General features: G+C 40.3%; 1 protein-coding gene across 2 annotated transcripts in view; it reads left to right on the forward strand.

Annotated features, from left to right (window-relative positions):
* The window catches only part of foxj1b (forkhead box J1b), a 30,065-nt gene extending 26,701 nt beyond the window's left edge, over nt 1-3,364 (forward strand). For both annotated transcript variants that reach the window (XM_088323779.1, XM_088323780.1), the window contains exon 5: nt 774-3,364. In XM_088323779.1, coding sequence (XP_088179905.1) covers nt 774-1,625 — 852 coding nt within the window. In that variant the 3' untranslated portion in view covers nt 1,626-3,364. The remainder of the gene's footprint in view (nt 1-773) is intronic.
* The last annotated feature ends 16,876 nt before the right edge of the window (nt 3,365-20,240 follow it).

Consider the following 20,240-nt stretch of genomic DNA (forward strand, 5'->3'; position numbering starts at 1 on the left):
GCTGCATTTACTTATAAACACAACAACAGAATACAGATCTTATTTTTATTTCTTTTCTGTTGTCTGGTGCTTTGTAAGGTGTCGAGTGAGGTCACCAAGTCTTAGTTTGAATGCAAGCCGTGGCTATTACCAGCTTTCAAGAGTAAGCCTAGGTACAATTAGTTGCCTATGCTAACATGGCCGTCATCTACTGTGATATATTACGGGCAATAGCGATCAATTGTGGGGCAAATTGACGAAAGACTCCACTGGAAGTAGATGTAAGATCTTGGGCCCTGACCCGAACCCTGCTGAATTTTACGCCTGGTTTGGTCCTTAAATGTCAATCGTTAAGTCAGGTCGAGCCTCTCTCTTGGCATTTTTTTTTTGTGGAGGATCTACACAGCATGCACTTACTTTTGCTCAAGTAATTATTTGGATGACTACTTTTTACTTTGACTTGAGTGATATTATTTTGAAGTAACTGTACTTTTACCTAAGTAACACACTTTGGTGCTACACATCAGCGCTGTGCGTATCTCTGCGCCAAAGTGTGCTTTTGGGCGTTGAACTTCAGCAGAAGCACGCACTTGGGCGCCCAAGCACAGCTTCGGGTTTACTTCTGACCTGGTCCCTCAAATTTAAGTTAATCGGGTTCGGGATGGTTCGGAGCTTTATACCTGTAGTCCGGATCGGGTTGGGCTATATTATTTATCTCTTACCTCTAACTGAGACACATTTTAAGTGAATTAATTTGCTTCCACTGTAGCTGAAATGTTCCTTTTTTTCCACAGAACTCGATCCGCCACAACCTGTCCCTGAACAAGTGTTTCAAGAAGGTCCCCAGACAAAAAGACGAGCCAGGTAAAGGTGGATTCTGGCAAATCGATCCCCAGTATGCCGACATGTTTGTCAATGGCATCTTCAAGCGCAGGAGGATGTCCGCAAACAGCTACAACAACAACAACGGGGGAGTTCATAGACAGAACAAATTGGCAATAGGTAGCCAGAGCACACACAACAGCTGCCCATACCAAAACGGCAGGGATGTAGGTAGCAAAAGGAAGAACAGCATCAAAGTGATGAGGGCAACCGACTCTCCTCTTTTGGCGACCGAGGCCCCCAAAGCTGACATCTTAAAGGGGGATTTTGACCTGACGTCCATTTTTGATGATGTCCTGAGTGGGAACTGTAGCACCTTTGAGGATTTGGACCTCAACACTGCTTTGAATTCGTTAGGCTGCGAGATGGAGGTGACAATGCAGGGAAGGCAGCAGTCAACTGGACCCTGGTGCGGAGCCGGGGACCTGATGGGACCGAGCCAGCAAATCAACCACTCCCAGTCACCCTACGGCTATCTGGACATGAGCGTCACTTCGGCCCTCAACATGACTGAGCTGCTTATGCCGCCACAGCAGCCTCAACAGCTGGACGGACAAGACCAGCTTCTGCAGAGTCAAAATCAGCTGCAGAATTTTGAAGAAGCCTCGTCTCTATTCCAGGAGCAACCAGAGGAGGTGGTGTCCTGGGAGGAGATCAAGGAGGAAGTGCAGACACTTCCGCTGACCCTGGATCAGAGCTTTGGCCTGTACGAGGGTTTCTTTATGGATATGCAACCATGGGAACGTGTCGAGGCCTTTCTGTGATCATTGACACCCGGTTCCATTTACATGCGATGAAATCCTGATTTTCAGTTAAAGGATCAACCATTTATTGTCTTTGTATTCAAACACAAAAGCACCACAAATGTTGAATTTACCTAGCTTTATAGGTGGCAAAAAGCTGGCGCAAAAAAGTGGAAACGTCGATGCTTTTACTTTATTACTCTCCTTGGGAGCAGGTTGACAAGGAGCACTTGTGGCTATTGCCAAACCGGGACCTGGATTTGACACACTGTCCCAGCTAACAAAAGTAAGGTCTTATTAACATCATTCTAGCAGCTGTACATTGCTTCCTGATGAACAGAGCTGAGAGCCTCTCAATGAGCTGAATGGAAGAATATGAAGTGAGGGGTGTTCCATCAAACTGAAGGCAAAAGGACTGAAGCCATTTTTTGATGACGACATGCGAACAATGGCAGGATCCAATAACCCAGAACCTCGAAAAGCACTCTCTGACCTAGCACTGAAGTGAGAAAATACCAATATACTATTTTGCTACATTAGCATTTGAAAAACTCAACAGTGCGGTAAAATATACCAACAAAAATGTCATCTCTTATGTCTATGCTGTGTTACTATGAAACAGAAACTTTAAATTGTAGAGTAAAAATTAGCTGTCCGTTATCTATAACATTTCTATACAATAATATATTCAGTACAGTATATAACAAAGCAGAAACATTTTCTCTTCTACAATGAAAAAAGGGTTGCTTATGTAAAATGGATTGCCTTGTTTGTCGGTCAAACATTATGCACTATGATAGGCAGCAACTCTAGATGTCTAATGTTCAGGATGCTACCATTTCTTTCACCTGGTATTCCACGTTAGTTTTACTGATCACAATGCAATTCAAAGGGCCTGATTTACCGGAATCATTTTGGGTTTGATGCGTATGATTTGTGGAATATTTTTAGATTTTGTAAAGATCGCAAGTGATGAAATCAGAAGTTGGAATTGGGGAAAGTTTTATGTAACTGTTCAAAGCGTGTAGAAACTGGACATAAAGGAAGACAGCTGATCTGTTAAGCACAATTGGCTATGACGAGCTAGTTCATTATATCCACAAATATTTAGCGTGAAAGTTTTGTATTTCAGAAAAGTCCTTTGTGTTATCAACACGCCAAAACATTTTAAAATAGAAAAACACATTTATCTTGTTTTAGCATATGAAAATACTGCATGTCATTATTGATTAATGAACCATTTAATCAGTTTGTATATAATCACGTCTCCCTAAAAAAATCAGAGCACAATCAAGTTAGTAAATCAGGCCCTAATTGTCATTAGAATCTTGCAATAATAAATATCGCTGAAAAAAATGTAATTGTTTTCTTGGCTTGTATATAAATGTTATCAAAACTACATTTTGCTTTTGTTTGATTATATTTCGCCAAATTATTTTGATAAAAATATGCAGGTCATTGGTTTTTGCTGATTCATGAATGTCTACACTGAATGATTGTGGCTTTTAAAAAAAATAATTTTTCAAATAATTTTGGTTCTCCTCTAGTCTCAATCACATCATTTTGATCATACTAGAATAATAATACAGTCGGAATGAGATTTACACAGTGGTAATAGAACCTCAATGCAAAAAGTTGGAGTTGTATGTATGGATCCAGTTTTTTTCTTTAATCATGTCTTTTCCTTTGTACATTTTTAAACATGCAACCATGCTTCGATGCAATACATGGTGTCAATAAAAAGAAAATAAGAACGCAAATGTGTCCTTGCCTTGACGTCCGCTGAAGATGACATCAGGTGCCAAGTCCATCTGCAGGTTTGAATATCTAACAAACAAACCCGAAAAACATTTAGTTTAGGATTTTCTTTGAACATATAGGAACATTTTCCTTACAAGAAAAAATGCATACTCAAGGATCAAAGAAGGCATTAAAGTTTGAATAAGATGGAGTTTACTTGATCAAAATCAGACAACCCTATTTTTAAATATATCATGTTTAAATATTGGTCAGTTAAAATAAAATTAATTTTATTGATTTATAAACTTCTACTTTTACCACAAATATATCTCTAAAATTTAGAGCAGAAGTCACGAACCATATTGAATCTAACAACTTTTATTTTTGCTCACAGTTTGATATGCATTTCTAAACTAACATTATTATGTTATTACTGTGTTGTTAATACGTTAGCTTTTTACCAGGATGTAATTATTAGAAGTACAGATGCTGCTGTACTTACGATCGTTCGTAAGTTGAATTTGTTCGAAGTTGCTTCAGTGCTATATTTTGCATGTCTAAGGTTTAAGTATGTTTAAGGCTTGTATAAGTAACCTGTATTTTGTCCTTAAAACAAAAAATTCATGAAATAATATGCTCTATAAAAATAAAGTTAAGTTTAACTTACTTTTGGAAGATGAGTTTCAAGAGTTCCCCCTGTGGTAGAAAGTGGCCGAAAAAAAAGATCCACCAAATTTCTCAACCGTATCAATCTTTCTTATTCGACTTTCATTTCAAATGAAACAGCTCGCCTCTTCTTTCCACTTCACACCAACCATATTGAATGAATGCACGAGATATTAAACAATAAAAACGTCAAAGTTCTTAGCGCGCTGGAGATACGGTGTAGAATGTTTACACACAAACTAGGAAGAGGAAGCGGATTTCTTCTTTGGGGTGGAGGCTGGGTGACCTTTCACAGCGCCACGCTATGAGAAAAAGCACTACAGTACTTTCCTGTACTCAGAAAAAGGTGCACACAACACAAAATCTAACTAACAGCAATGTCCAAGTATTTTTCGACATCCCGAAAAAATGAATGTATCTGCCGTTTTTCTTAAGACGAATGGTCGTAAGTAGGGGGGCGTCTGTATGTTTAAAATAGTTTCAGTCAACCCTTTAAACATCTGCCTTGTATAAAGGCACTGATTGATTTACATATATAAACAATTTTAAAAATAATTTTTGGAAGAAATTATTTTAGACACTGATCATGGCAATTAGTTTTCATGCCTGTTAGAAATAAAATAATCTATTTTCAGAAAACAGCTCGCCGGCTCCTCAGGTGTTCTTGAGGGGCTACCTGGTGCCCGTGGGCACCATGTTGGTGACCCGTGAATTAGAGACCACAAGCATCACAGAATTTTATGAAAACAAAGTCTTGAAATATCCACTAAAGGTCCAAAATGTAGGCTTTTTTAGAGTTTAATGTCTTTCAAGGTTGCCTTAGTGCAGCATATGCAATTATTATAAGCTATGAAGCTGATTTAATAGGTATAATCATAAGGTAAACAATTACATATTGTTACTTTAAGTACATTCCAAGTTTATGGAGTGTGCTCCGCTATTCCAGAGACAGTCCGCTCTACTAAGCACCGCAAATGATTGTCAGTAATGACAGTAATTATCCATTCGCACACCGCCGAGTCCGAAGCAGAGAGCGAATTCACATCATAAATTTCTTAGTCTCCATTTAGTCCCATCTATGTTTCATTTTAGTAGGAAAATTTAGCGGCTATTCCCCATGCCCTTTGATAGGAAAATGCATTTTCCATCCAAAATCTCTTTTTAATTGAAATTGTTGGCTGGCTCGCGACTCCCGGTGGCGAGGGGTCATGTGTGGAGATCTCCGCCGCTGCTTGGAATAACTCGGATTCCTTGAAGCAGCGTGAGACTACGAGAGTCGGATTCGGGCTCTCAGCAGGACCTTCTGATTAAGGAAGCTGATACTGTGACAAAAGTCAAACGATTTTTGCCGTCTGTGTCACGTGCTTCACTTCACACTCGGAGTATTTGTGTGGCGCTGTGGATTTCATTGTCCGCGCCCCTGCTGATGTGTGTGTACTCGGCGGATACAGGAGCGCCGTGGTGGTCTAGATAACACTATCTCTACAGAGCCAGAGCCCCGTGGTTCTATTCAGCAGGATGAGAGGCCGGGACTGCCCAGCATGCGGACTTGGCTGAAAAAAGAGGAGAAACAAGCTGCGCCATCGCTGCTTGCTTTTAATGGCTTATAACCTGCCCCCTGGTGCCCTGGCGGGATGCTGTGTAGCAGCCTGTGTGTGTGTGTCGAGGTGAGAAAGGCAGAAAGAGAGCATAAGATGGAATACGTGCTCGTTTATTGCCATCCCGGCACCCTCTGGACCAAGCCTGATTAGAGTCAGACATAAACGGGGTCAGCCAGCTTTGCAAAAGAAGCGCCTCTCTCAATGTGACATGTTGACAGAGGCTTCAATTCCCTATTTATTGGGGATAGCGAAAGAGCCATTCAAGGGGAGGAGCAGATAAGACACATGATGGGGGTCCCTCACTAATTAGAACCCTTATTAGGGCATAAAGCAGGGATTGCTGGTGAGAAAACGTCCAAAGTCCTACATGGTATCTTTGTGTATCCACCGAGGCGAGATACAGTACATGTTAGATTGAAGATAAATGAAATTTCCTGAATGGCGCAGTGACTCATAAAAACGCCTTGTCTTTTTCATTCATCTCAAAAAGAACCTCAAGGGTAACCTTAACCTCTTTGAACTGCTGGGAAATTGTCATCCAGCTCTGGTTTCCAAGCTCTCATCACATATTGATAAAGGAAAAGACTGGAATGACATTCAGCAGTCGGGCCATCCATTAATGGAGACTTGACCATGAGACACGAAAATAAAGCCTGTCCTGTTTTTTTGCTTTGTTTATGCATACAATGGTAATGAGCGTAGTCTTTGAATGAACCAGTTTAGCCTGCTTTCCTTTTCTGATCAGTTATTGCTAAAATCAATCCCAGAATTCTAAATGGAATGCTCAAACTTATGACGAAAAGATGGAAAATTGATGGGATTGCAAGAAAAAAAAAAAAGACAAAAAAGTAGTGAAAGTACGTTCATGTTAAAGGATTATGTTATATTGAGTTGTCAAGTCAAATCATGTTTATTTATAGCCCTCAATCACAAGGAGTCTCAAAGGGCTGCTGTCATTTCAAGTCAAGTCACACATGTATAGCCCTTAATCACAAAAAGAGCTGCACAGACCACCATTACAAGATCACCTGATCTAAAACCTACATACAAACGTTAACATTAGCACATCTGGGGTACTCTATGGGCGCCAAGGAAGCACATTTTTAAGCACAATTTTATTACAATAGAGACATCAGTATAGTTTTTCTACTCACTGTAGAATGTTCAAACTTGCCCAGTTTTGATTGGGATTATTCATACTGGGGTAAGTCAATGTTTCATTAACTCAGATTTGAATCTCGAAGGAAATGGGATGTTCCGTTTAAAAAAACGAAAACTCAATAGACGAACATAATTCTATGAATCTCCGACAACAAAAATGGGAAAAGCTCTGCTCTGCCTCCTGAGATTGGATCTGCAACCTCAGTGGAACTGTTTAAATCTAGGCTTAAAACACACTTATATTCTATATCTTATGAATGACCTATATTTCATGTAAATGATATCTGTGTATTAATTGTTATCACAACATCCATTGCAGCCTGGTCATCCTGGAAGGGGTATTACCTCATGTGCCTCAGGTCCCTTCTCAAGGTTTCTTCATTTTTCTCATGTTGAGGTTTTTGAGTTTTTCCTTGCCCTCATGTATGTTTTAGATCAGTGGATGGTGTAATAATAGTCGGCGGTTTGCAATAACTGTCACAAGCCAAAAACAGAGACAGGACCCAATAGCGTTTGTTTTTACTCAGTTTTATTAAGAAAGAGAGCAGTGCTTGCTTCCACGATCCGATGATCGTCGGACACGGGTAGCTGATGGCAGGAACGTGGAAGTGGCACTTCCGTGCCGAGCAAGGATAGTCGTAGGCAGCGGGAAAACTGGTCGATAGCCGGGACGGGAGAGCAAGGGCTGTAACGAGTCCAGAAAAGAGGTCAGCAACAGGTATCAGGCAGGCAACGGGGCAAAACAGGTTGATGGCCGGGACGGAAAAGCAGGGCAGAAACGGGTCCAGAAACAGGTCGGCAACAGGTATCAGGCAGGAGGGTGTCGGAAGGTACAGAGCTTGCCTAGCTGAAAGCGTAGGTTCGCAGGACGGTCTGACAGCTTCCTCTTGAAAGCCGGGGGTTTAAAAAGGGTCAGGGAACCAATCAGCGACCAGGGCTGTTGGCGCCAACGGGGCATTCGCAGGTGCCCAGAATCAGCAATCATGACAATAATCTGTGGAGCCCTTTGAGACTCCTTGTGATTAAGGGTGTCACAAATAAACATGACTTGACATACCCCATCTATGTAAAAATCCCAACGTGACAATTCTTAGGCTTCATTTTCCTGCTTTGATATTAAGCACTGTGATTTTAAACCAGGCCTGTATTGAAATAATTACTTGAGTTTCCAGAAATAATAGAGGTATCTGTTGCTGAGGATATCACAATAACATTCCCTAGTTATCAATCAAACCTTCTATTTCTTTGTTTGTCAAGTAATTTTCATAAGAACATGGCGACACAAAAGAAATCAAATGTGAACGGTTTCTCATGCAGTTAAAACCAGTAGTCCAAATTATACCGGTAGATTCAATTATACGCATCCCAAAGGTAAACCAGGTTTTTGGGAAAAGGAAGCATTAGGGACGTGATGAGTCATGTGGGCCTTTAGAATCACTGGATGAAATGTGTACATGCTTGTGTTTACTGCCAACAAGGAGCAGCTAATTGAAGTGTAGAGTAGCCCTCAACAGCGTTAGCGAGGGGGTTGGAGGGTTTATTTCCCTGAATTTAGCAACTAATGAAGTCTAGGTTTCCAGTTTGTCAACAAACACCAACAAAAACCCTCCAGATTTAGTTCCAGTTTTGATGTGCTAATGTGAATTATTCCCTGCACGTGGCGAGCATGAGTGCAAATGAGCACAAACAAAACTGCACAGACGCAGATGGCAATTATTGACAAGAGTGTGAGTGTGTGTGTTGGGGTGGGGGTGGCATTTAAGGATAAATAGGAATTCTTTGTTCCCTTTTTTAGGCTCTGGATCGTAAATGTTACAGTTTATCACTTGTTAAGCGTATGTATGCATTATGGGGGACTTTCTTACGATCCCAAAGATCTGTATTGCTATGTTAAAGAGTGTATTTTACTTTAGTGTATTACTGCTAATTGTCATTGCCAATTCTTTGGTCAATCAGGTGTTTTTCCATTAGTCCCAATGGGGCTCCCAAAGAGTTCCGGGGAAGTCTAGTGGAAAACCTTCTACACATGGATTGCAATTCATGCATGTTGTGGATTTAGGCTTCATTTGACTGTGAACGGCGTCCACTCTATTGTGGTGTGCATGTGGGGGTAGTCTCCTTCTTACCGGATTTTGCAAGATGACATATGTCATAGTGTGCATTATTATCACTGCTGCGCGGACACTCACTGAGGATATTGTGCTGAGTTTTGAATGAAATCAAAACAAGTTGAGACGTTATGCCCCAAGTACAATATATCATGATTTGCCTGCCTCAAAAACAATGTTGCCTTATATTGCAATTACAACTTTTTAACATTATTCACGTGACGAATGTTTTAGGACAATACTCTCAGCAGGCACATGCAAGCACATCGAGACAGTGTCAAGATATCCAAACATCTCGTGTGCCAAGTTGGTAAAAACAACACCCTCACAGTGGCTTTATTTTCTTCCTGGCAAATACACTAGTATCAGATCAACGCTTGAAACTTCACATTAACATAAAACGCACAACTTTACACATTATCGACCAAGGTTCCCGTAATATTTGGGTTCCAAATCATCCATTTGTAAAGCACCGTGTACATTTTAGAGTTTTGGCGGCCACCAATCGGCAACTGAAAGACATTCCTATCCTGAGCCTTGGGTCTCTGTGGTCGCAAGGGAGGTAAGAGAGGAGGAGGGCACACAGCTGCCACAAAAACACAAACACAGATACAATTGCACGCTGCCTTTTGAGGTACGTCTATCCCCACACAAACTTTGGCTCCAGAGGAGTGAACGGAGCCACAGGGCAGTGTGTCAGCAGGGTGAGTGCCGCTTGCACAGCGTCACAATCGGTGCCTGGCAGCGGAGGAAAAAAAAACTTTGTCCGGGAGGAGTATTCGTAGCAATAAAGTTCCTGTTGTATACTGTGTTAGTTCTTAAATCTCAAGCCTTTGGGTTGAGTTTTATCCTGAAATGACTCCATGTTTTCTCGTTCTAAAGTTCAACACAGTTCATACGTCTCATTTTAGAAGTTTGTACAATATTCTATATACATTTCTGGCATATGGCGTCGCGACGTGGTATGCCCGGAGTAGGGCTGCAGACAGAAAATCCCTATAGAGTCATCAACAAAGACCAAGAAATAATTAGCTGCTCTCTTCAAAGTCTTGAGAACATCGACTGGTCGTGATTCCGCAGTATAGCCACCAACATTAGAAAGGACTACTCACTCCCTAGCAGCCACCTCTTTGACACCTTTTCTTGTGTAGACAATGCTCAGTACGTTGATATCATTTACAATGAGGACAATTCTAATCCTGTTTGTAAAATAATTGAGAGATGCTAACTGCTAGCCTAGCATTTTGGAAATATTATTTTCTTTTCTACGTAGCACAGTTCAGACTGCCAGCCAAGATGTTTTTAGTCTGATGACTCTTGTAGTTTGACCAGTCCAAGATCACATTACACCTGACTTTTTTTTAGTAAAACATAATAAAATCACATTTAAGATGTAGTTTTCCATTCCCATTGGACGGATTTGGTTATAGTCCAGACAAGTACAAAAACCTGTGTTGTTCTAGTCTCGATGGAGTGGAGGAGAGTGTAACTAGACTCACAAAAAAATAACTGAAATATGCTCAAAGTGCAATACAATGAATAGTTGTAGAAAACCTTTGATCTGATTGTCAATAGTACAAGATGTTCAATCAAATACCAAATTGATCACTTCATGAACTACCACTCAAAAGTTTTGCCTTTGCACTCCACATGGATTGGCTTTCATACTTTCAACGCAAGCCTTCTGCAAAGTGGAACAAATCAAACTTCAATCTTCAATAAGCCGTCAGACAGACCTTCAAATCTTCCGCCAGGCAGCTAATGAAAGACCGGCAAAGTCGGGGATATTTTCCAAGAATTTAGGAAGAGAAAATGTGAGTTTGAACTCAATTGGCAAATTTGTACCGGCTACAAGTGTGTGCGTGTGGGTGACAACACTCCATCCATCCAGGCTAAGTTGTGCAGGTGTGCATCCTTCCACCCCCGTGTATTATCCAAGACCTCTTAAAGTCCCTGGATTGCCACCCCCTCCTTCATATACACACACACACACACATACTGTTCTTCCATTCTTCTCGCAATGTCTGCACACTGCTGAGGGCTCTTATTTGATTAGCTGCGATTTGCTTTGTGAAGCACTGAAGCATTCGGCTCACCGGGGGAGCCATATTCCGCACAGACATGTTGCTCGGTGGCTTCAGAAAAACCCACATAAGCACAGGATTTATGCAGATGTGAATTTATGTATGCTAATCTAGAGACACCACAAAAGCTAGCAACTCCTGACCACAGCTGATTTATGGCTATGCCACAACATGACCTCACTACCCTATCAGGAAGTCACCTCTAATTACCCAATGATGACCGTGGCGCGACACCCTATCTGCAAAGTCTCGATCACGCTAACCGCCGCACCTTTCAATAATGAAAGCGTATGTGTGCTTTTGTCGAGTATAGGAAAATGACATCCCACAACCTCTTTCTGATTCACTGCTGTGGACGGTGATATGGTTATTTGTCATGCCAAATACAGAAAAGAAGGCCCAGCATGGCTTTAATTTCATTTTGACATTTCGAGAAGGTTCTGAAGATGACTGTACTTGGTGAGTTTACATGATATGAGAAACTAGCTCTCTCAACTATAGATATGAAAGAAAGACGCAAACATATTAAAACATAAGAGAATAGATTGCAATATATGTATGGAAATGTAGTATATGTAAGACATATTTATAAGACTATACTCCCAACAAATGTTCAATGTTCAAACAAAATATGCTTACTCTAAAGACAGCGAGATAAATTGACATTCTAGCTACAAGTTGTCGAGCTAAAACAATACTTGTCAGGCACCTCGCTATCCATAATGCAATTTCACAGAAATACATCAAAATTTAAAAGGAAAATGAAATGACATATTATTTAGCTAGTTATCGAGATAAAACTATACTTGCTACCCAGCTAGCTAACAAGAATCTAATTTACCACAAGTATATCAAATTTAGAAGCGCAACTAAGTTGTTGTGGGGCTGAGTGCTTAACACTTTTGTACAGTAGGTGGTGCTTTACAAGTGATTGCTTGCAGTATGTCAATAAAATGAAGAAGAAGGAATAGACAGGATCTCACAGAAGTATATTCTAGTGCAGGGGTCTCCAACGTGGTGCCCGCGAGCACCAGAGTGCCCCCTTGGGACAGCTGAGGTGCCTGAAGACCTGTTTTGAAAATAGCTCACCAGTGCTGGATCATTGTGATTTTCTAGTAAAATGATTTTGTTTTAGTGGTTGACTGAGTATATTTAACTGTACATCCATTCATTAATCTGGTAATAACATTGTAACTGGGTGTCCTTTGTGCTAATTAGTAAAAAAAAAGTAGCTCTCAGCTTGATTTGGATTTTGAAAACCAACAAAATGAATAAATCAATACTAGCTAGCGATCTCACCAAAGAAAGTATAAATTAAGTATTTAACGTACTAATAATGTAGCCAAATTGATTGTGATCAAGACACCAGAGAAAAACGGGGGGAAAAAACACAAACTTATCACAAAAATTAAACGTCCTAAGTATAATCAAGCTCCATTACACTTTTTTACTCATCTATTTTTTTTCACGAGACCTTTCCTCTTTGTTCAAGCGTGACTTCTCATTTCTCACCCACGCCTCCTTCTGATGACAACCAGAAATTTCTCCTAGCTCGGTTTTCTTGTTCTCGCCTGCTCCACCTCCCTTCTCCCTCCCCCACGGCATATACCCTCCACCACAAGGGGTTAATTAAAACTGATTGGGTCTTCTGAGACCACACCTGACTCTGACAGGTAAAGCATCAGCATTGTGTGTGTACTTGGCACACCACCTTAATAGCTCTTCCTGTGCTCTGCTGCTCAGAGTTCACAGCAGTCCCATTAGAACACAATGATAGCTATCAGTTCGTACGTCTGACGCTTTATTGCGTATTCAACAACGCGTGGCTTTCAGCGTTTGACTTTCCATTTGCATGCCATTTGTGCCTGTAGATACATATGCATCACACAGTGAGTGTGTTGTGCCCTGGCTTGTCTGAGCCACTTCAGGGCCTCATGCTTGATGGCTGATTAGACGCCGCCTGCCGGAACCAATCGCTGCTTAGCCTAAGCTTCATGCCTCTCCGCCTGTCTGTCAGGTTGAGAGCTACAAGGAGGAGGAGACACGTGGTGACCTTATATTACAATCATTTTTTTCACCACAGCTATCACATAAAACATGATTTTTAATCATTTGGAGCCACAAAAGTGCCCGTCCAAATCTATGAATGAAAAGCATGTCAAACAACAAGCGTATTCTCTGATCGTACGCTCGCACGTGTGTTTGTATGTCGGAGCAAGAGCGATGTTGTGTAACAGCAGCTAGCAGGGGAGAAGTGCTACGTGTGCATACACACGCTGGTCTCCCACAGCATGCCTGGCAAAGGAGAACACTCAAATTAGCCACTGGAGAAAAACGCAACCCCATGTCTCCGCCGGGAAAAGATGAGGGAAAAACGCAATAGATGGTTAAGAAAGAAAAGTCAATATGTGTCTTCAATTATCTTAATATCAGGGAAAAAAAACCCATCAAATACAATTAACTGACGGATATATTTTTGCTGCACATGCTGTAGTTGTTAAAGAAAGGCATTTAAAATCAAAATAGAATAAAATAGAATAGAAAATAATAGAAATTTCAATGGTATGTAACTAAGTTTTGTTTCTTCTGGTATTTTGCCACACTACCGAGAAGAGAATACACCCGACTCCCAGGGAAATTGAAGCGGCTACTCCTCCTTAAATCAAATAAATTTATCAGAAAAAGACGCGTGTACTTTGGAACCCTTTTTTCCCCCCAAAATTGTGATGCATCATACAGTTCAAGTTTGAAAAGCACAGTTCTGTATTTAGTATAAACATCAAATACAAAAACAGGATAGGACTATCTATTACAAGACTTTTAGTTCAGCGCTTCTCCATGCTTGTTGTGTGTAGTTATTTTTTTGTAATTATTTTATCTAAGTTTAAAGGAGCTCAATAAATGATTACAAAGTCAAATGAGCTCTTTACTTTTTAATATATCTGGACCTTGGTTTTAACTATCATCAAATACACAAAGGAAATAATGCATAAAAAAAGTATTGGTCGGTGACTAAAAAACATAGGGCTATTTTATTGGCCATTTAAAATATTTAAAATGCACATATAGACAAGCCGAACTGAGCCAACGTATAAAAATGTAAGATTCCAGCCACGTCTTGCTCGCGCTATTGTTAGTTGTTTTCGAAACGAACTTGAAACGAAGCGATCGCAGTAAAATGCAAATGCGAGTCACTTCTTGGCAAAAGTGTCAGAAATCGGTTTAGGCCTCGGCGTTGTTTTTTCCCTCTCAGATTTAAGAGTCACAATAAAAGCGACGAAGAGAAGAGCCATTTTACTATTTCACTCCCGCGGTGCCAGTTTACGCGTTCCTGGCCAATCTCTATTGAGGACCGACTGATGTGGGCAGACGTACGCTTTGCGCCGTCCTCTCCCAGCATTCCTCTGTTTGTCTGTGCCTCCTTTAAGGACATGTAGTCTGGCTATTGTGTGTTTGTGTGTCTAACTGGCTGGCTGGCATGGCTTAGGCGCGAGTGCCATGCGGGGGGAATGCTAACTCACGTTCATTGTTTGGCGTTTTCCACACATGTGCAGCTGTGCGTCTCAAAAGTTAAGAAAGACTCTAAACATTTGGGAATGCAAACCGGGAAAAAGCATATTTTTTATTGTAGTCTCCAATGACCTACATTTAACTGTGGAAAGAAGTGAAGATAAAAGGAAAGGATGACAAATAAACCCTTCGAAGATTGACATCACAAGGCTTTATTAGGCAATACTGGCAGAGCCGGGTGTCCTGCTGTGAGAGGTTGCATTGTGTGAATTGCGGTGGTTCTAATGTGACCTGGGAACTGATGGGAAATTGTGATTGCTGTCTCAAAAGGACGTGTACGCTGCTAAAGGCTGTGGCCAAGCAGGAAAATTGAAACAGCGGAATTGAGGGCCTACAGTAAAATCAGTGGTCATTATGTCATCTAGAATGTGAGATGGGTTCTAGATAACATCAGAGCAACGTAACTCAGCAATGCTATCGCCTCTTTGACAATGTCTCTCGTTAAAGAACACTTTACTTTCTTGTAAAATCTTTCAACACAATTAAATGTGTTAGATGTGATTATATTTCAGGTAGGGGAAAGCATTATAAAACTTTTCTTTTTTAACAGGTTTGTTTTGTTCTGTCCTGTCCTGTCTTTTTTTCTTTTACCTAGTGTCTGAAATGGTCACCAGAATCGATTTGACACATTCTTAATCTCGTCCTCTCTCCAACCTGTGAAAACAAATTGTACTCTATTGACATATTGTGAGCCCCTCTGAGGGGGGTAAATATAATTCAGGATGATCTGGACTACAGTAAAATATTGAATATAAAATTTGGTAGAATGATTCTTAGGTATTTAGTCACGCTAAATATTATTTGATTCAATAGGTAACCAGCCATTTACCTTAACTGTCTACGTTTTTGTGGTTCTTTCTTTATTTTCATTTTGTTTGACTTTCTCTCTCCTCAAACAAAGCATTGAAAGTGACACAAGTTTTTGAATACATGTGGTCACGATTCAAATAATGTATTGAGAAATATGAACCCAATACCAGCGTAAAATTATTTCATGTCCTTCAAAGTCCGATTAATCATCATATAAACCAGTTTTTTTCACTTCTTATTTCTTTTTTGCGTTTATTTATATCTGTTTTCTCCTTTCTCTAACATTCGTCTCTAGTTATTATTATTATATACCACAGCCATATCCCCCTAGTCACTAGGGCCTAGTGGGAGGTGGCTAAAGTCATTTCTGACTCTTTTTGGGAGATTGATTCAGAGGAGGGGATTCCCAGCCCCATCGCTCAACCCAACTGAGGTGTTGGGAGTCATTAGGTGACCAATGACTATGATACCAATGACCAATGTGATGAGATAAAATCTAATGTGCAATACTCTCAAATAAATAATGGACACCAAATACATTGACTTTAATTTCATACGCACCACCACAAATGCCCATTTCACTCTGGGAAGTCTCACAGTACCCCCCTCCCTACCGCAAAACACTTTCTCCTAGGATCTATACAATTCACATAGATAACCCCTTTTAACTTCAGAACGGTGCATTTCTCCTGAAGGTTAGAGATTTTTGTGTCTTGTGTTATAATTCTATCGATCCTATTACATTGCCATGAATAGGATTGTCTTTTTATGCATGTTCGTCTGTCTCGATTCTCCTTGCAGAGTTCAGTCCAAGACAACTGAAGTCACACAACTAGAAGTCTTTCTTTGCAAGTGACTGGGGTCTTGATTCCCCTGTGTTTGTGGAGAGACACATTAAAACATTCTGGACTAAGGCATTCGCTAAACAAGTGGTCCCCTGGGGCCATCATCTTCATGTATTCTCTCGGGAATTATTTCCATTTTGGATTGTGCCTGTGACAGTCACTAATTCCTGGCCACATATTTTCTGTTTTGCAAAGAGCCTCAGGATGCTGAACAGTATAATGTATGTCTACTTTCATGGTATTAAATGTTTTTAATGTTTCCCATTTCCCGTCAGCAAACAAAGGAACCTCTATTGTCCGAACTACAATTCCTCAGCTGCAGCCCGTCTGGGCTTCCCTGTGATTAGGATCAGAGCTCATCGTGGGGGTGAGGGGCGTGAAATCATTTGTGGTTGTAATTATGGGCTCCGCTCTCCAGAGTAATCACGAGCTATTAAACATCAGTGCTCGGCTCAGCCCCCCCAACAATGCTAGTTAACATCTCCGCACCTTCGGGAGATGTGGAGAAGAGGCCAACTAACCACAGACTACTGAGTATTGAGTGGTGTTCCTTCTATTGTATGCAAAGATGAAATTCAATAGCTTACAACAGTACACCGAAACAAAGGGTTACGTAGCTGTGTCGCATTTGTACCATCGTAACATTTTGCTCACTTACTTACTAGAACTTACTAGAACTTACTAGACTGCAGACATTGGGTGGTCTACGATGTGTGAATTGGTATATAAACTGGAAGGACAACACGATAAGATTGTAAAATCCTTTAAGACTGTTTCTTAATCAGTGTGCTGCAGGAAAGTTCCCCCCCAAAATACCTAATATTAAAAACACAATATTAGACAAGTTGCATTATCTTTATAAACGATCTGCTCAGCAGACACTTGGCTAGAGGTCAATAATTTTGCTAAACTAATTTTGTTTGAAAAAGTTATTTGAGCTTACACTGCAAAATAATAATAATAACATTCCACAGGCAAATCATTTTTAAAAGTATTTTTCTAATATTTTTACTAGAAAACAAAAGTTAATTGTAAAAACATATTTTTTATTTGAATTTTAGTTTTTTTCAACTAGGTCTACATTACCTGCCTTGACGATATTAGTGTAACAAAAATGTAAAGGTCTATCTACCTTGGTCATATCCCTCAAGAGGGGTGACCTCAAATGTAAATGTAATAAAATATTACATTTTACATTTAGTCATACATTTTAATACGATTATGTTTATTTAATCAAATATATGTTTTTAAACATTTGGCGTCAATAATGTAGCAATAGTTTTTTAGGGTACAAAAATATCCATTTAGGCCCCGGTGCTGTAAAATGCACTGCCCACTGAGATTGGATCTGCAACCTCAATGGAACTGTTTAAATCTAGGCTTAAAACACACTTATATTCTATAGCTGACGAATGACCTATATTTCATGTTGAGTTAGATTATAGCTTAAATATTTTATATTTTATTTTTTATTTTATTGTTTGTTATTCCAACATCCGTTGCAGCCTGGTCATCCTGGAAGAGGGATTACCTCATGGTTTCCAATTTTTCCTTAGGTTGAGGTTTTTGAGTTTTTCCTTGCCCTCATGTAGTTTTAGATCAGGGGATTGTGTAATGATAGTCTGCAGTTTGCAATAGTATGAAGTCAGTGCAGCCCTTAGAGACCCTTTGTGATTAAGAGCTATACAAATAAACCTGACTTGACTTGAAATTTCTTGTGTATGTTTTTATTCATAAAATCTTGGGGGCAGGGGTGGCTTCATTAGCTAATATATCGAAGTTGCTCCTTGCCATAAAACCTCCAACAGGTGTTTCCGTGTGAAAGTAACAGCTAGAGCTACCTGAGAGATCGTAAATCAACACATAGAAAGAAGGAGCAACGCATATTCACCGTCTTTTAAACAATGAGGCGAGAGAACTTTTCAAACCTGCGAGGATGACTATCACGCTGGACTGTGGCAGCGGGAAGTATGCAAACAAGTGAGAAGGAGAAGAGGCTAAATGGGAGGGAAGAAAGTGGGCAACGAGCCATGTTTGTTCTCTTCTTCCCTCCTCTACTCTGTCTTTTCCCTCCCTTTTGTCCATTCACTGATGTGTGTGGGTGTACACACTCTCCCCTGCACACTTGAATCTTTTACTGATTACCTCACATACGTCACGTCTTCTTGAAGGGCTTTTAACGGTGGAGGATTATCAGGCAGACAGACTCTTTTAGCCCATTCTCTGGCTCAAAACAGTCAGATGACAAATGCTTTGTCTCCATGAAATGAAAATTGTTATTTCAATCATGACAAACCTATACAGATGAAATCCAGGTTCAATTGCTGCAGATTTACAAAGCTCCCTTTATTGTTTAGACTATGAAACGCTTGCTGAGGCAAACAAAATAATTATGTGCTAAATGTCAAATTGGATTTTGGCAAATCATTTATAGACGTGGAGGAAATGGGTATTTCATTTGTTTGCTTGTCACAAGACAAGATTTACAACACAACGTTACAGGTGCTGAACTGGCAGGGGGGAAAAAACAAAAAAGTAAACCACAACAAAAGGCTCACCAATAATAATAATAATAAAAATGACACTTTAATGGTCAAAAGACGATCTGAAGTCACGCCTACTCGGACGATAAATAAAAGGTGCAGCTAATCAAATACATTCTTTTTTTATCTTATTATTCTCCTTAAAGTAGTTTATAAGATATTAATCTTGGAGTGCCACGTCTAATCTCATTGTAGGCAATGTTCACTACATTGTTACAGATGATATTGAAGACAATTTTAATTTTAAAACAACACATGGGAGCACGCGAAGAGAGTGAATTAATAACAATGTCCAGTGACAGCCAGTGCTGTTTTTCTACTCAATTGTAAGTAAAATTTACAATGACAGATTAACTACGAAAAACAGCAAATATGAACTTAAACTCACATTTAACATACATTTGTTTTTCTTGCTTTTTCACTTTGTTGAACTGAGCAGAGATAATTACTTTGAAACAAAATCTTTCAAATACATTAAAATCGTAGTGCAGCATTTTATACTGAATTTCTTAGCGGTAGGGCAGTGATTAGCACCGTGGCCCAACGGTGTGGAGGTTCAAGTCCAGCTACCGGCCTCCTCGTGCAGAGTTTTCAGGTTCTTCCTGTGCCTGTATCCGGTTTCCTCCCATATTTCAAAAACATGCATTGCTGGTTCATTCTAGGTCCAAATTGTCCCTAGGTATGAGTGAGTGTGCGATTAGTTGTATGCCGCTGTTTGCCCTGCGACTGTCTGGCAACCACTTCAGGGTGTCCACTGCTAGAAGACGGCTGCGATGGTCCCCAGCATCCCGCAACACTACTGAGGAAAAGCGGTGCAAGAAATAGACGGCGGGATAGCAACTGAGCTTCTATTTTAGGTTCATTATTATTATCATTGTTATTATTATTATTATTAATTGTCTCCCTTTTTCTAATCATTTATATATCCCACTTTAGAAGAGTGAGTGCCTCACCATCAATAAACTCACATGCACATTTGCTTCTTGTTGTGCTGTTCAATGCATGGTTGGGCTGATGTATAACGCTCCAGCTTGTCATTTTAACGATGCCGTGCTCAGAATAAGATTCATTTGTTCGTTTTAAATCGGTGACATTATAACACACTGGGTGTTCTTTTCTGTTACAACGGGCCTCTAAGACTCTTTTGTCATGCCGTGTTAATAGAATTTAGACCGCAGTTAGCCGTGCACCTTCGTCTAAGGGTCAAGGCAGGTATTTTTATGAAGGCGTGTGTTGAGTGGGAGTCAATTTTAGGTATGTAGTGGTGATAATAGGTTGAGTCGTAATAAACAAGTGTATTGAGGTCCCTTGTTAAGGTGCTTGCTTCCATACGTACCATCTCTAGGGTGGCCAGGGGCTGCCTTCTGTGCCCCGCCTTGTGTTTTCCTCTGTTTTATGTGTGTCCTGCCCATCCTTTTCCATTCAAAGCCTCGTTTACCATAACAATGGCTGCCTACCGAGACGCTTTGCCGTGTATAGCTCCGACCACAGCAGACTACTGGCAGGGG

The sequence above is a fragment of the Urocampus carinirostris genome, chromosome 19 (assembly GCF_059441175.1).
Source record: "Urocampus carinirostris isolate Australia breed hairy pipefish chromosome 19, RoL_Ucar_1.0, whole genome shotgun sequence".
Taxonomy (NCBI): Eukaryota; Metazoa; Chordata; class Actinopteri; order Syngnathiformes; family Syngnathidae; genus Urocampus; species Urocampus carinirostris.